This window comes from Mandrillus leucophaeus, unplaced genomic scaffold (assembly GCF_000951045.1).
Source record: "Mandrillus leucophaeus isolate KB7577 unplaced genomic scaffold, Mleu.le_1.0 Scaffold32, whole genome shotgun sequence".
Lineage (NCBI taxonomy): Eukaryota > Metazoa > Chordata > Mammalia > Primates > Cercopithecidae > Mandrillus > Mandrillus leucophaeus.
Genome location: NW_012103365.1, coordinates 260,809 through 279,389, shown reverse-complemented (window position 1 = coordinate 279,389; position 18,581 = coordinate 260,809). Strand labels below are relative to the sequence as shown.

General features: G+C 38.2%; 1 protein-coding gene across 1 annotated transcript in view; it reads right to left on the bottom strand.

The window, feature by feature from the left end:
- The window catches only part of LOC105545126 (chromosome unknown open reading frame, human C16orf52), a 75,479-nt gene continuing 56,898 nt past the window's right edge, over window positions 1-18,581 (bottom strand). The window contains exons 2-3 of the mRNA XM_011987912.1: window positions 5,324-5,536; window positions 1-494 (exon numbers count right to left, since the gene is read on the bottom strand). Coding sequence (XP_011843302.1) covers window positions 310-494; window positions 5,324-5,536 — 398 coding nt within the window. The 3' untranslated portion in view covers window positions 1-309. The remainder of the gene's footprint in view (window positions 495-5,323; window positions 5,537-18,581) is intronic.

Here is an 18,581-nt window from a genome sequence, read left to right as displayed (position 1 = left end):
GCATTCTCCTTCTCTAGGTTGCTATCACAGTGCAGACCTGACTGCCTGAATATGCTCAGGAGATTTAGTCAATATTGTCTGTATTTGGTTATGGAGCTCTCCTTTTTTTTTTTTTTTTTTTTTAAATCCAAAGTGCATAGTGAGAACAAATCAAAGTATTTTTTTTTTCCTTCTCAGCATCAGTTTCATCTGAGCATCTTCCCATGAGAGGGCTGCTCAGATGCCTCGCCTTTGTCCTCTCCACCCTCCAAAAATTAAAAAAATAAAATAAAATAAAAAATAGTAAGAGTCAAGCAATTTAGACATTCATCAGCCTGGTAAACAAACTTTGCCAGCAAATAGAAGTCCTACTATTGTAAAGAAAATTGATAAGACAAAAAGTACATATGATGACCCAACTACTGTGTTGTTGGGTAATTTATAAGGTTGACCTCCGACTTCATTGATGTAAAATCCTATTGGAAATATTAGGGCAGCCATACAGAAAAGGATCACTGTAAAACAAACCAAAACACAACATTAGTAACACGGTTTGGTGATCTGAAAAACAATGAAAATTTGGCACAAAGGAAGCTTATAAGAAGGGTTGGCCAAACCTGTTAAAACATGGGCCACTTGTTAAAAATTTGTATATATTACAGGTCACATAGTATCCCTGAAGCCTAACAATACATTAAAAGCTAGGTTAGCCTTTTATGTAAGTTTTAGGACCATTCTGAATATTAGGATTAAGAAAGTCCTTCTCCAAACCTAACAAATCCTCACAAATATGATTCCTAGCCATTTACAATAGTAATTAAGGGCACTAGCTAGAGTCAGATAGGCGGTCAATTCCAGCTCCACTGCCTACTAGCGGTGTAATCTTAAGCCTCCGGTTCCCTTCTGAAAATGGGGGAAATACTAGAAGGCTAAATAAAATAATGTCTAGTCCCTGACACAGTGCCAGGTAATAGTAAGTGCTGAATGAGTGCTGCATACCATTATCACCATAGTTACTATTTTGACAATTCTCTGTTCCTCTCCGTGTTAGGCAGAAGGAATTGGAGAAAGGTATATATAAATAAGCACCACTTATCTTACTCTGATTTAAAATCAGCTAGTAGAGGCCGGGCATGGTGGTTCATATCTGTAATCCCAGCACTTTGGGAGGCTGAGGCGGGTGGATCACCTGAGATTATGAGTTTGAGACCAGCCTGGCCAACATGGTGAAACTCCATCTCTACTAATAATACAAAAATTAGGCGTAGAGGTGCAGGCCTGTAATCCCAGCTATTCAGGAGGCTGAGGCAGGAGAATCATTTGAACCTGGGTGGTAGAGGTTGCAGTGAGCTGAGATTGCGCCACTGTACTCCAGCCTGGGTGACAGAGTGAGACTCTGTCTCAATACAAAAATAAATAAATTAAAATAAAATAAAACCAGCTAGTAGAAAGAACCTCAGATCTCTGGGATGACTAGCAAATTATCAGAGTGGTTATCTCTTATCATGGATAATATTCCAAAAAACAAAGAAGATAGGTAACCTTCTTTGAGTTTTGCATGTAAACACAAAGGAGTATATTATTTGTTAAAATGTTTCAAAAAGGATATCAGAAAACCCAGTGTCCGCGTAAAAGTGATTCCACAGTCCAGTGTTTGAGCAAATGGCCTGCTCCCTTGTGCTACCAAAGAAATGGTCTTCTTAGTGAACACAAACTATTTACAGATAGGCTAGCTTTTCAAAGAAAATATTTTTGCTTTTTGAAAGCATATTGCTCAAATGTTCATTGTCCTTCAACTTTTTCTGGCAGAAATACTTCTTCAGTGTAACGTGAGGACAGATTACTAGTCACTGTACATGAAGAGTTGAAGCTTTCATTATTAACTGAATGAGTTTTCACCTCCAGGTGAAAACTATCCCCCAGAAATACTAACAGAGCCCTGGATAAACATTTCAGCTGACACTCGTCTCTACATTTTTTTGTGTGTTAACCAATCAAAACTTTCCGAGTTTTAAAAAAGTCAATTAGGAACCCTTTCCAGAAGGAATAACTCCAGCAATACAATGAAAAATAGTATTTGCTTAAGTAATACATCAGCTTAAGAAACAACAGCACTCTTACTTGCACCATTTAGGTAGATTATTTTATGTTATACAGACATATAACATATACAGACATACAGCTTATTTTGGGCAAATGACCACATCAAATAATATTGCATAAGCAAACTTGAATTTTTTTAGATGCCTACTATAGAACAAATGAAAAATTCAGGCATTACATTTTAAAGTTTTTAGCCTTTTTGTTGCATAGTCAGCAACAAACAACTATTAGTGCTGCCAATGTCCACTTATCAGTGTGGTCTGTCACCAGTTTCTAATGGTTCTACGGCTTAATATAGTCTGGTGAGTAAAATTAAACCACAATTTAGGTAACTATATGCAATCTAATTAAAAAAACAATAGGGCAAAATTATTGTAAAACAATTTTTTTCTTAATGTTGACTAATCTCAAGAAACAAGTAATTTAGAAAAGTACTTTAGGAATATGCAGATGTTAAATTTGTTTATTGTGTTAACATGCCAACTTTGTTCCTATCATTTCCTATTTTCTACTATAAAAAAGATCTATCCTTTATAATGGAGTAATCATTTTGCAACTATAGAATTGAACAGTTTCAATAGTTAAATATTTTCCAAATTTGTTAGAAAAGGCTTAATTACATTTTAAGGGAACAACGAAGTCCTGTTTAGTTTTAAACCAAAGGAAGCAGGCTCTCTATACTTCCTGCGAGCAGATTTAATGCAGGTGGATGAGTTTTTCTTTTAAGCTACTGTGAACTATTAAGTTACTTTAGATCTTAAAATATTATTAATGCTGATAATATCAACCTTTGAAGGCTGAGCTTTGGATCCTAAATAAGCTTGTAAAGACACAATTTTTATATCCTCCATGGCACAGATTTTTTGGTGGCGAGAGTCAGAAATCAGGTGCACTGTTAGATGAGGTTGGAAATGAGGGTGGCAAAGGAAAGAGCAAAGGCCAGACTTGAAGAACAGGATGACTCATCTTGGTTTCTCTTGCCCCCATAGGGAACCCCCATCATGTGGGGGCTCTTCTCTGAGACATATTTCTTCTCTGAGACATATTTCTCCACTGTGCACGGCCATCAGAAGATATCAACCTCATGTTATTACGAAAACTATAGCTTAACTGGAATAGAAATACATACAATAAAGTACATTTTTCAGGGGCGGAGTGGAAACACTAGGGGATGCCCAATTCCTCTCAGAACTGCCACCCCAGCCACTGGTTCTGGTACCAAAAACAATGTATTTAAGGAAGCTAAAAGCAAGGCAGCTCTATGCTTGCTTAAATGAAATTAACTCAAAGATATATTAAGTTTAAAAACCAAGATACAGAATAGTAGAAAAAATTTTATATAAATATGTATGTATGAAACACACACATATAGATATGTTTCTATGCATTGAATACCTCTAGTAGGAAACCCCAGAAACTGGTAAAAATGGTTGCCTCCAGGAAAGGGGTTAATGGGATGGCTGGGTGACAGGGCCAAATATGATTTCACATGGTTACCCTTTCACAGATTTTGAATTATGCATCATATGCACGTATTATTTCAAAAAGTTAAATTATTTAAAAAATAAAGGAAAAAATACATTGCATTTGGGGGCAACTATATATACTTAAATATTCTCTGTTTAAGGGGAATGGAAAACAAAGATAATCCTAGTTCTTTCCCTTCACTGGGTCATAAGAATTTATAGCTCATGAGAGCATTTAACATTTCGACTCACACTACCTTGCTAAATCATATTTTAGGTTTTTGGTATTCAAGGCGTATGCATTCCCAAATTTCAACTAAATCCAGAAACTAAATCCTTCTTTGATATTATTTTACTTCTTGAAGAGTGATTTCTATCTGGATTAGCGAATCTGTGAGTAAAAGATAAAGAAGCAGATTCTCTTTAAATTTCTCATCAATATCCTTAACTTTAGCGGCACTGTTTCTATGATTGCTTCTGGACCCTCTCTCCAGAAAAGAATTGTCACAGGAGGTCTGTTTGACAGGGAAAAGGTCACCAACTTGTTTCACTCTGCTTAACAAGGATGAAGAACCTTTTTTATATCAAAGGCAACTTGATCTAAATTTAAAAATTAAGGGCAATATAGATAAACAGAGCCAGAAACATACACATTCAAGAGTATAAATTTCAGAGAATACAGGAAGAAACAGAGGCTCATGAAGGAATATCACTCTCCTGCAGCCTTTAAGGATAAACTGAGTTTTAACATTAATAGGGATACATGGGATTATCCCTTACCCCAATTATACACGTTCTAAACGAAAATATCAAGTCAGCTGTTATATTTATTTTTAAAAATGTATGCAAACCTGAGATTATTTTAAGGCACTGAATTAAAAGTCTCATTTGCATAGGTACTGTTCTCCTGTTTCTTTAGAGCAGGATTTCTAAACAGTGGCTCTACTGCTACTTGGGACCAGATAATTCTTTGTTGTGGGGGGCTGTCCTATGTATTTGTAGGATGTTTAGCAGCCTCCCTGCCTCTACCCACCAGCATTCCCCTAGTTGTGACTATCAAAAATGTTTTCAGATATTGTTAAATATCCCCTGGGGTGCAAAACTGCTTTGGAGAGAGAGAAGCACAAAAGCAGAATTGCAAAAATGTCTTTTCTTTGTGCATTTTTGTTTCTTCTGTTTAACTTGAGATAAGTCTCTGATGTGTTGTGAAATTAAACCAGTTTTGCAAAGTACAAGAGAATGTGTAATATATAAACTTATACCCTTGGGCAGAGCTAAATGGAGTAAGAAATGTTGATAAACAATTATTAAATAACAAAATGTGTTGATTTTTCAATGGTTACAACATACAGCAGAAACTCAAAATCAATATTAAAAAAATACTGCCACCTTCATCTAATTTATATTTTTATGTATTTGTTCTATATTTATCTTTATTTTGATAGATGATACCAATAGCTTCAAGAAAAGGAAAAGACTCAGGCTACCGGTAACTCTGAGTCACAAACCTGGATTACTTATGTCACAATCTGAGCAAAAATAAAATTCATTAAAATAGCATTTCCCACAAAGCGATTAAAGTTGTGGATGTCCTGGTCTCGCAGAAAGAGTTTTGAAGAAATGATGGGACTGTGTAGAGTCTATCTCACGGCCATACACAAGTGGTGCTCTTTGATGGTTATGAAGTCCTTATTACTGATTCTTGATTATCTTCATAAAAATACCAGTGTGGGTGGGTGCCTTCTAGACAAATTTAGTAAGCACAGGTTACTTACTTCCAGTGAATGCTATCCATCGAGCATATTTTGTAGCTTCTCTTCGCCAGTGGGAAGCCACCAGCAAACCACATGTGACAGTCAATGAAATGATTCCCAAGATGATAAAAAACAGTGTGGTGACCCACTCCGGGGGAAGCCGGGGAGGGATGCACGTCCGGTCTCGTCCATGGATTGTTTGACACTGTCGCACGAGGCCCACAGTGAGTGCTCCTGGGGAGATGCAAATGGTGGGAATACTTTAGTGGGTTTGGCCTGCCCAGGGAATATTCCTCACCACCACCCCTTTAGTTTTTAAATCTCATTTATCTCTTTGTGGGTCATTCAAGCACTTAAATCCCAAGTCCTACTCTTCAGTATTCTGCTGTAGTTCATAACGTAGTAATACTTAAACATACAAAGTGAACTTAAACAACAAATGACCTCAGAAAAGTCATAACAGGCAGTTCACTCAGGCACTCATTAAATAAATACTTTTCTGAGTAACTGTGTCAGGTATTTTTCTAGGCTCCAGGGAAATAACAGCAGACAGGGTGAGGTTCCTGCCCTCACTGAGCCTGCATGCTGGCAGAAAGGACTGGTATTTTTTGATTCCTAGATCTAAGACTCATTGTATATTACTTCATTTTGGCTGAAAAGAAAATCACTTTTCAGGAAATTGAAGACAAACCTGAAATATGCCTAATTGTAATATAGAAATAAAATTAAATAATAGATTAAATGTTAGAAGCAATATATTTATGAAAGGTATAAGGTCTAAGAATATTACGATATAAGTAGTTTTCCATTAAACTCAATAAAATGTTGGAAAGACTAGGCGGGCCCTCTGACCCAAACTTGGTATATTCACCAATTTTTGTAGAGTTTACCAGTGTTCACACTGCCAAACGATGGCTGGCATGCTTCACAGAAAATCACAAAGGCAAATTACGAAGGTAATTCTTAAAGTGTCTCTCCCCATTTAAATAAAAGTGATTTTTATAAAACATCAAGCACTATTTTTCCATAAACATGTTCTCATGTCAAACCCAAGGACCCTCCTCCAATCAAATTTGGAGTAATTTATAAAAACTTAGATGAGAAAGGTGACAGAGTAGTTATTTTATCTTCTTCCCCAATAAGAAGAAGAATGTTTACAATGGTACTTCTCAATAAAAACTACTTGTTTCCCCTTCCAAGAGCAACAGCAAATGGGAAAAGTTACCAAAAATATAGGAATGGAAATTTCTGGAGCTATTAAAAACATAATAGATTTTTGCATTTTGGGGGGATTTTTTGGGTCTACATTCCTTTCTTTTATTTATAGAGATGGGGTCTGTGTTGCCCAAGCTGGTCTACAACTCCTGGCCTCAAGCAATCCTCCCGCCTTGGCCTTCCAATGTGCTGAGATTACAGGTGTGAGCCACTGTGCCTGGCCTGCATTATTTTCTCAATATGAACACACACAAAAAAAAGACATTGACCTCGAAATCATAGCACTTGCCATGAACAAATGTCTTCTGTGAAGGGAACTGGTGAAATTCCTAGTGGCATTTTGGGAAGCTGCCCTGGTGGGAAAAGACAGAGCACGGCTGGACTTGCGTGTGCACGTGCATGTGTGGCTAGGTGGGTATGCCGGAAGGAGGGTACTTTTCTGTAACTTGAGTTTGGCCATTGATACATTTTTAGAAATAAAGCAACTTGTTGAAATAAAATGAAACAAGAAATCAGTTCTTCTCTCAAAGTTGAGTTGGAGTCCTCCATCAAATGCTAACTCTTAAGTAGAGAAGAAAATAAACAAGCTGTATTTTTTCTCCCAAGTCATCTAATAACTAGACCCATCTGGTGATCCCTGCCCAGGTGCAAGCAACATTATAATTATGGGGTTGTCACAGGCAGGAGGAAGGCAGACCAGACAGAAAGTATGCAAATCTTCACAAAAATGCCACACACTATGCCACATACCACCTTCTACTTGGAGCTGACTGACTTCATAGGCCAAAGAGAAGTAAATCAGTAAAAAAAAAAAATTGTCACATTATTTATTGCTAACCTTTTAAGTTTCACGGTAATTGCTTGAAACCAGAAGAGAGGATTTGGTAGGGGTAAGTAGGCACCAGGGAATTGCATGACTGTTCTTAAACAAAAACACTAAAAAGTCTCCTCGAAAAAAACAAAAAACAAAACAACAACAACAAACAAAAAAACTTGAGGGAGTGTCTTATAAGGCATTTCATTGTAATTTTGGAAATAAAGAAGGCATTCACAGCAGTGCTCAAGAACTCTTAACAGGAAACTACTCCTGATCATTCAGCAAAAGACCTCTAACAAATCATCCTCTTCTAGTCACTGTTCCATTTATAAAAGATGTAACTGCTAGCAATGAAAGACCCTCTGACAAAATGCAATATTATGAATTCTTATATTAGCAACTTTCTTCTCCATGTAACATACACAGTCTGTACAGTTATAAAGGTAACTACATACCTAGTGAACTTAGATTTACATTTGATTATTTTTTGCTGGCAAATATTAAAAATTGTAGGTTCAGTACATCATAACTGAACTCTCTCTCCTTCTAGATACTTGAGTATCCTCATGTTGACTCTCTTACTCTCTCAGCGTTAGAAATGAAATTTAACTTAACCTCCTGTGCCTATAGATTGAGTGGAATTGCTTTTCTCCTCCTCCTCTCTCTAGCACACCACACCAAATGACTACAAACAGAATAAGTATGAAAATTACAACACCACCTTCTACAAAACTGCAAATAATCTGACCGTGGTTTAGCTTTAAAAGAATAGCTATAGTCTTATATTTATAAAATTCCTTATCACATAAATCAAAACCAAATAGCATCTCTATTCTAGAAGAAAAAAAGCTAATGCTAATCGATGAACAGAAGGCATACTGTATATAAGAATATCAATACACAAATATTTTACTGTGTGTCTCTCGTGCTCAGCATCGTAGCAGTCAGAGATTCAACTAATATGCTCACACATTCAGTAAAAATAGACTTTCCTTAAATATACAAGGGTTAATGCAAACAGTGGTCAGTCAACATTGTTAAAGTTCATTTTCTTGAGTGAGACTCTAAGTCAACAACATTTATATCATAGTCATATATTTTCCGTAAGCTGACTGGGGGAATCTGCGAGGCTAACTGTGCTGTTACTATTAAATCTTATAAATTCAGGTACTGTTAGTACCCAAACTTTCACCAAGCCTTCAAATTTAATATTTTACCTCAAGGAATTATCTCTTTGAGCTTCAGACTCATTACCCACATTAACAGTCAAGATCTTTTACTTCCTCTAAATTCCCTTAACACATTTAGTCTGTATCATACAACCATGCACTTATTTTAAGGTAGCTTCTTTTTATCCCCAAACAGGACATGAGCTTCTCAGAGAAGGGAACTGCACCCACCTTCCACTCCACTGGAAACCCCAAAATGGCCGCAGCAGTGGAATTCATAAGCATTAAGTGAATTTAAATGTATTAAAAACAAGCTAAATTTTAAATCGCACTGCATTAAATAAGTTCTCTCCTGTAGAGCTATCTTAGTATGGTTTCTGCACACTTATTAAGTACAAGCTCAGCCATTCACGAATTTTTGTTTTATCCAACAGGTCTTCTTGCCTCTTGAAGGGGCCTGTAATTCCATTCCCCAAACAGCCAATTCATCTGTACCCTGCAGCTGTTTCCTAGGTAACTAACCCAGCCAAATAAAAGACTTGTTCACAATAGGAAAAAGGAAACGGAACTAGAAACTACAGCATCCCACATGCCTCTCAGCATCTCACCTGTGCAGCATAACACACAAAAGGAAAGTCATCCTGAGTCTTACTCCATTAAGTGGGGGAATCTTAAGAAGCTTCGACACTCATCATCTGTAAATCCAGACACTGTTAAAATGATTTAATACAGCCAGTCTGAGCATGTCTGTTGCCACAATGAGGATGATTATAAGGCATGTCATCACTACATGTAAAAAGTGTCACAGAAAATCTGTAACACAGGGGTTGGAAGGCAGAAAGGCGCACACCCACCAGTCTGTCAGAGCAAATCATGTAGAGTGCTTGCCAACGTGGCCAGAGAGAGGGTTTTCCCATACAGGGTTGGATTTGAGCAAAAAAATAGCAAAGTTAACATTAGCTACTGTCTTCTTCCATCTCCCTGTTACGTTTTCCTCCTACTGACAATGCTTTCCTCCTCTCAAGGGGCTCTCCCTGTCATCTCTAGGTACTATGATCTGGAGTGCCCAATCCCTACCACGGATGTGGATCTCTTGCTCTACTTCCTCCTTGGGGAAATAAAATCTGTTCTTGGCAAGCTGTTTCACTGGTAACACAGGCCAAAAAATACTCTATCACAAATGTCTTAATGATTGATAAAAGCTTAACATACTGCCTTTCCCAAGAGCATTTGTATTTGAGCGAGGGGAAGTATCCCAATTGAACTGAAATTACAGTTTCATGTTTTAGCAATGGGCTGGCTGAAGAGATTTAGAACTGGATGGCACGTGAAGATGGAAGGGGAACAGGAAGCGGGGAGACCCCGATGTACGCAGCCCTGTGCACCTCCTTGGGTAAGTCAGACCCTGGCAGCTTGCCCTCTAAATGAGTAGAACAAAAACAAAACAGCCTACGGGTAACTTAAAAACGTCACACAAACTGGCCGGGCGCGGTGGCTCACGCCTGCAATCCCAGCACCTTCGGAGGCCGAAGCAGGCAGATCACGAGGTCAGGAGATCGAGACCATCCTGGCTAACACGATGAAACCCCATCTCTACTAAAAATACAAAAAATTAGCCAGGCGTCGTGGTGGGCGCCTATAGTCCCAGCTACTCGGGAGGCTGAGGCAAGAGAATGGGGTGAACCCGGGAGGCGGAGCTTGCAGTGAGCCAAGATCGTGCCACTGCACTCCAGCCTGGGCAACAGAGCGAGACTCTATCTCAAAAAAAAAAAAAAAAAAAAGTCACACACCTAATATTTTCCTCTGGAAACATAGCTAGCGGTGACGATTTTTATCTGCTATGATTTCTAAATTGTATTTTAGGATATAGGTGCTTATAAATAGCAAACTGGCCAAAAAGAAAAAAAAAAAAAAGAGTGAACAGGTAGAACAAAGAACTTTAATGAGCCACACATGGACAGTGTCTGAAAACCTGAGTAGCACACTAGGCTGAGGCTGAGCCCTACTCTCCACTGGAGTAACAGCACCCCCTCCTGTGACTTTCACCTGTTCTTACCCTCCTGGGAGTTTATAGTCACTGATCCTTAACACTTTCTCCCAGTCTCTCACTTTCCTTTTGCCTTCATGTCTTTTCCTACCTGGCCTAGAGTCCTTGATCCATTATGTTACCACCTTTTTTATCTTTTCATTGCACCCACCCGGCAATAATGATAGCCCTGACTCAATAGAAATTTCTTCCTTCTTGTACTAACCTCCAGGTTGCGAATGCTGATGGAGAAAATCGTATCAGAGCAGAGGGGTGCTGCTGTACATTTCTAAATTTTAATCTCAGGGCCATCACCTCTGTCCAGAAACTAATTAGGTCTCACAAATTCCGTGCTTCACTGTTCTTTGCTGAGGCTGTTCCAAGACTCCTGCACTCTCCTTAAATATAAAAATCTACCGCCCCCTTCACATTCAGTAGGTATCAGTCTATTATTTCTCAGAAAAAAAAGAGAGGCCATCAGGCAGCAAACCTTCAACTGTCCACCATCAAACTTACAACTATATCTGAACACATTCATTCTTTCATTCTCACAATCCTTTCTCCTTGTGTTTTGGATCCCATCCTCTCCTTCTTTGGGATCTTGCCCAACACATTATTTTCTCTTTTCATATGTATCCTCTTCTGGATCTCAAAAATGTTTTAATGTGTTTAAGTCTCCCCTACCATAAAACAAAACTATCCCATATGCCAACACATCCTCCAGTGGCATCACACTTTCTGTTTCTGTCTTCCTTTGTCTAACCTCCCTTGCCCCCAGCCATGGCCAGATTTCCTCTTCCTCTGCCGCCTCCACTTCCCAGAGTCTCATTCACTCTCCAACCTACTGAACGTTGGCTTTTGCCCCAACTACCACTTCGATAGAGCGCTTGTGAAGCTCACTCACTCCATATCGCCAACTCTAATGGATGCTTGTCTTAACATTTAAAGTCCTGGACTTAACATTTTAGCAGCATTTGATACAGCTTCTTCAAACACATTTCCTTTGGTTTTGGTAACTCCCTCCTTATCTACTGTGTTTCCTCCTGTCTCTTTAGTTTCTCCTTCTTTCATACACACTTTTTTCTTTCCCATTTGTTAAAATTTTGTGTTCTTTAGGGATCTTTCTTGGATCTGGTTTTTCTATAGTGACTCTCTGCCCTAAATCCAAACTGTTTAAAATGGGCTATAAAGGTCTGGATTACACTGCTTCTAGTTTTTCATTTAATTACTTTTCACACTTGATGTTCAAATTCTTAGATTCATTCTTAATTCATATATCTCCTTATATATGAATTAAGGAGGCCCTCATATATGCTGTTTCCTTTGCCTACAATACTCTTCCAGACCTCTTTTCCTGGCTACTACCTATGAGTAGAAATTCCAGTTGCAGCTTAGAAGCTGCTCCTGGAATATCTTCCTTGACAAGCTCTTTTTTTTTTTTTTTTTTGAGACGGAGTCTCGCTCTGCCGCCCAGGCTGGAGTGCAGTGGCCGGATCTCGGCTCACTGCACGCTCTGCCTCCCGGGTTTACGCTATTCTCCTGCCTCAGCCTCCCGAGTAGCTGGGACCACAGGCGCCCGCCACCTCACCTGGCTAGTTTTTTGTACTTTTTAGTAGAGACGGGGTTTCACCATATTAGCCAGGATGGTCTCGATCTCCTGCCCTCGTGATCCGCCCGTCTCGGCCTCCCAAAGTACTGGGATTACAGGCTTGAGCCACCGCGCCCGGCCAGACAAGCTCTTACACTCCCACCCTGAGTTGAGTGCTTGTCCTTTGGGCTCCTATCAAAGCATTCTGTCTCTTTACTGAACCTGAGGAGATCATGGGAACCCCTAAAGTTGTAGCCAGTCAGAAGCAGAGGTAGCCTGGGGACCCCCTGACCTTGTGGGTAGCATCTGCATTGGGGTCAGCATCTGAATGTGTGGAGAACTGAGTCCTTAATTTGTGAGGTCTGCACTAACCCCAGGTGATTAGTGTCAGAACTGAATTGTCCTACGGTGCACTCACTTGGGGTTGGAAAAGACTACATATCTTTACACAAAAACTTGTATATGAATGTTCATAGCAGTATTATTATTCATAATAGCCAAAAAGTGGAAGCAATACAAATGTCCATCAATTGATGAATAAAAAACAAAATAGAATATCCATACAATGAATAGTTTTTCAGCAATGAGAAAAAAAAGAAGTACTGATACATGTTACAACATGGATAAACCTTGAAAACACAATGCTTTGTGAAAACAGCCAGACACAAAAGACCACATATTATATGATTCCATTTATGTGAAATATCCAGAATAGGCAAATCCAAAGAGGCAGAAAATAGACTAGTGGTTGCCAGAGGATGGGGGAAAAAGAAATTGGGAAGTACAGGGTTTCTTTTTCTTGGAATGTTACAAATATTCTGGAATTAGACGTTGGTGATAGTTGCACAATACTATAAGAAAAACCATATATGTGAATATATGAAAAACCACTATGTTGTACATTTTATTTTTAGGACATTTTAAGGACTTTATAAGTTGTACACTTTAAAATGGTGAATATTACCTCAAAATAAATCCAAGAATTGTTTAAATACCAACTTAAATTCAGTAGCATACTGAAACTTTACTCCAATATAGCTCCACTCTCTCCCTTGTCTTTAAACTATTATTATGCAAATTATATGTATACACTATAAGCTTATCAAGTTTTATAATTATTGATTTAAAATAAAAAAGTTATAAGCAAAAATACATTTGTACTGACTTTTACATTTACCTATGTAATTACCTTTACCAATGCTCTTTATTTCTTTATGTGGATCCAAAATATTGACTAGTGTTCTTTTATTTCAGCCTGTGGACACACTTTAGTACTTCTTATAGAACATGTCTGCTTGTGATGAATTGTCTCCATTTTTGTTTATCCTGAAATGTCTAAATTTCTCCTTCATTTTTGATGGATAGTTTTGCTGGATATAGAATTACTGATTGACAGTCATTCTTTGTTTCTTTTTTTTTCCTTTTTAGAGACAGAGTCTCATTCTGTTGTCCAGGCTGGAGGGCAGTGGCACGATCTTGGCTCACTGCAACCTCTGCCTACCAGGTTTCAAGCAATCCTCCCACCTCAGCCTCCCAAGTAGCTGGGATTACAGGCATGTGTCACCACATCTAGCTAATTTTTTTGTATTTTTAGTAGAGATGGTGTTTCACCATGTTGGCCAAGCTGGTCTCGAACTCCAGACCTCAAGTGATCTGCCTGCCTCGGCCTCCCAGAGTGCTGGGATTACAGGCATGAGCCACCACATCCAGCCAAGAGTTTTACAGCACTTTGAACATGTCCCACTGTTTACTGGCCTAATAGTTTTTAATGAGAAGTCAGCTGTTAATAGTATTGAGGATCCCTTGCATATGAGGATTCACTGTTTTCCTGCTCCCTTCAAGATTCTCTTACGTCTTTGGCTTTCAACTGACTATGATGTTTCTGAATGTATATTACTTTGAATCTATCCTACTTAGAATCTGTTAGATTTTTCAATGTACAAAGTTTTTCATCAAATTTGGGGAGTTTTTAGTCATTGTTTCTCTAGATATTCTTTCCACTCCTTTTTCTCTCTTCTTCAGGAATTCCCATTATGTGTATGTTGATATACCTGATAATGTCCCATATGTTTATGTTCTCTTCACTTTTCATTATTTCTGTTCCTCATATGCGATAATCTCAATTGATGTGTCTTTTAAGTTTGATGATTCTTTCTACTTCTGATTTGTTTTAGCTATTTAACTTTTCAACTCCTGAATTTCTATTTTATTTCTGAAAATAATTTCTATCTCTTTATTATTCTCAACATGGTAAGCCACTGTTTTCAAACTTTCCTTTAATTCTTTTTTTTTTTTTTTGTAACATATTTATAATTACAATGGCTGATTTAAACTCTGTCTAGTAAGTTCAATGTCTGGGCTTCATCAGGGGCCATTTCTATTGAATGTTTTTATTTTTCCTGTGTATAGGCCACACTTTCCTGTTTCTGTGTAATTTTTAGTTGAAAACTGGACATTTGAATAATATAATGTGACAACTATGGAAATCAAATTCCTTCCTTCCCCAGGATTTGTTGTTGTTACTGTTTACTAACTTTCCTGGAATCATTCTGTAAAGTCTGTATTCTTCGTTGTGTGTGGCCTCATCTATTAGATTAGTTTAGTAGTCAGCTAATGGTTAGAATAAGGTTTCTTTACATTATTTGAACCAATAAGACTCTCAGCCTTTGCTGAAGGGGTCTCTCTCTGCGCTGTGGCACATCATCAAAGTTGCAGCAGGCAATTTACAACTCTGCCTTGGCCCTCACTTCCTGCTCGCATTGAGTCCCAAATCAGGTAGAGGTGAGGGAGTAGGGCCTTCCCAGTTGTTTCCTGGGTATGTGGACAGTCCCAAACATGTGTGTGGTCCTTCAGGTTCTCAGAAATATGTTGGAGCTTTTCAAAGACTCCTATGGACATTCTGTTCCTCAAATTTTCCTTTATGTTTGCCTGTCAGTTTTTTGCTATCCCCAATACCTCAGGAACCTGTGGTGCTGAAAAACTGCTGTTTTTAACAAATGCCCTAGGAATAGAACAGAGCAAACTCTGAATCTGATCAAATAAAGATAAGCCCTAAAAATTGAGACTTTTCAGTGAGCTGCCAGACCAATCAAATAGTGACAATTCTCTGGGGATGGGGTTTTAAAAAGTACCAACCCCCCTGCCCTCTCAATTGGTTGCTAAGCTGCTAGTTTTCACAGCTACTATAGTTGTGAGGCTACTGGCTTTCAAGGGTACTGGGGACAGGTAGGTGCAATTAGCACAATTTAAACTGCCATAAAGTTTGCTATTCTTACCCAAATACAGGCAATTTTCTCAAATGCTCCTTTGATTGTTGCAAGCTTTAATTTCCAGAGTTCTGAAAAGGTTGATCTAATAATTTTGCCAGTGTTCTTGCTGCTTTTATAGAAGAGCAGATTTTTGGAAGTTCTTACTTTGCCATTCCAGAAGTTAAACTCAACAACAGGTCACAATTTGAATTTCAGTTTTGTCACTAACTTGGGCAAGTCAGTTAATCTTTCCAAGCCTGCTTCAGCAAAAAAATAGTACAACCACCATTTAGGTCTGTGTGAGATAATGACATAACATCTGGAAGGCAATCGGAACTGTAATCACTGAATAACAATTACATATTTTCAGGAAAAGAAATCAGATATTTTTGTTTTGGTTAAAACATACACAGGACAGTACAAGGCACACCAATTTAACACAGTAGCGTACTCATGAAACTTGCATTCCAACATAAAAAGGGTGCTAAGGCTATTGGTCACAAAAAGTAGTCAGGACATTACTTCCCTGTTCAACTTTTCAGTATATTATTAAGGTTGATGACCACAAACAAGACAAGTTCAGGCTTGCTGAAACAGAAGCTCTGAGGATGGATTTTATTGGAATACCAATGCTAGAAGCCTGGAGATTAAGAAAGCTTTGCTATTATAATGAAATAGCAAAATGTTTTGTTATTTAACAAGTAAAAAATGATGATTAGCCTTTAAGTTTGATTTTCTTTTTCCTTGCATCCTATTGGCTGTTTTCTTTATCCCAATTTAAAAGATGACTATTACCACTTGTTTGTAAGCATGACTGTAGTTTGGAGGCCTTATTTTTACAGTTGACTAAATCATCCCCAACACTGCCCTCACATTACAGCTTATTCTATTAGCTCTTGCTCCCTAAACTGACCTTAGGTTTAATCCCATAAAGACATTAAACACTAACTAGCAACAAATCTCTATTTTAAAATCTGCTTTACTGACAAGTACAACATGCTACCAGAATCTGCCCTATGACTCTGCCAATCACTGAAGCTCTTAACATATAGTGCATGAAGAATTCATTAAAGAAAAGCTTACCACAATGTTTAAACTATCCATACAATGTATAGAAAATATGTGGAAGGATATTTGTCATACTGCCAAGATTAGCCTACTCTGGTTGAAGAGAATTGGAGGTGAAGTGGGGAGAGGGGGTGAGAACCTTTGCATTTTTACTCTGTCTTATCTAAGTGTAGATGAATCCATACAATTCTTTGAAAAAAAAATGTTTGCTTTATATTTTAAAATTCTAAAAGGTTTATAGGATATTACACATTAAATTTAAGTGTGCTAATTGCATTTATATTACACACTATGAAATCTTTCAGTCATGTATGAATTTAAGCACATGCTCTGGATCTAAAAGAAATTAAGAGTATGCCAAAGAAATTAGCATAAACCAACGTGAGTCAGGTAGAAGGCTAAGATGGAATTTAAATTATAATGTCTACATTTTCTATTCCATTTCAATTAGGGTATCATGAGAAACTCCCATGGAAGATTTCCATTCAAGGATACTTATTGTTTCTTCCCTGATTAATCTGGTAGAAGTAACCCATTTATTTTACCTGAATGAATAGCCTCTATGGTTTGTACATAGAACTGAGCTGGATTAAGGTGAGACTGGTAAAGAGAATGAAGGTTAAATTTGGTAGGTTAAATAATTCCTGTAGGCAGAAAAGCTGTGGAATTATCTGTAAAAGTATTTTAACAAAAAGACTAAACATTAATGACCCCATGGCCTCACAGAAAAGGACTGCCTATGGACAATGATCAAGAAACAAGCAAGTGATGCAGCAGACAACAGCAGCTTTCAATCAAGTAAAGCTCCTGGCCAAAAGCAGTCATAAAATTACAGAATTTAGAGCTGGCAGGGATCTCAGAGATCATCTGTTCTAATCTCCCCAAATTAGGGCTTAGAAAATACTGAAGCCCAGAGAGATTAAATGATTAATCCAAGGATACAAAGTTAACTAGCAGCACTGAGACTAAAACCCAGGTTTTGAATTACCCACTTCAAAACTTCCTAGCACATGATGCTAACTTCCCTGAACACCATTCTGAACACCATTCATTGAGTAAAGAAAATGAACAGTATTCCTAAAAATACCTCCAGGAACATTCAGACTTCTATCAGAACAGACTTCATCACAATTTTGTAAGCACAGTGATAGTGAATCTAAGGACTTTCACAGGAGGTCAAAAAATACATAGAGGGAGATGTCATCTTCGGGTTCCTCTTGTCAGTTCACAGGAGTGGCTCTCCTGGGTTTTGCTCCTTATAAAATGTAACCTCTTCCTACACTAGCCACTATTTCTCATAAACATTCAAGGAACACCCCACCGTTCTCAGTTTATTCTCCTTAAAGAAACATCCCAATATCTTTGTCTGAAGAACAAAGTAATTCCCTACATCAACTTTAGGCTCTTATCCTATCTCCAAGGAAACTTGGCTATTTATAGTCTACTCTCAGACATCAAAATGAACACTCATATTTGTCTTACCTATTTGCACAGACCAGAAAATGTGCACTACCACCTTCTCAGAAAGGAATTTAGAGAGTCAGTCACAATAGCAAAGGATCCATTTATGATCTCCAGGTCTATTAAAGTAACTGCTGTTTTTCAACTAGTTGATATTTCAATATTAAACAACTTTAAATCATTTCTCTACTAAATTATACTCCCTTAACAATTTACATAAGTACAGTAATTCTCTGACATTAAATCAAATTCTAAACCACTTAGTCATGTATGTGTTGTCTTCACAGGGAGACAGCGTATCAGCAGTTTGAGTTCAGGTTCTGGATTAAGACTCAAGTCTCGCCGGGTGCAGTGGCTCACGCCTGTAATCCCAGCACTCTGGGAGGCTGAGGCGGGTGGATCACCTGAAGTGAGGAGTTTGAGACCAGCCTGGCCAACATGGTGACACCCTATCTCTACTATAAATACAAAAATTAGCCGGGCATGGTGGCGTGCGCCTGTAATCCCGGCTACTCAGAAGGCTGAGGCAGGAGAATCACTTGAACCTGGGAGGCGGAGGTTGCAGTGAGCTGAGATTGCGTCATTGCTCTCCAGCCTGGGCGATAGAGCAGGACTTCATCTCAAAAGAAAAAAAAGGCCGGGCACGGTGGCTCAAGCCTGTAATCCCAGCACTTTGGGAGGCCGAGA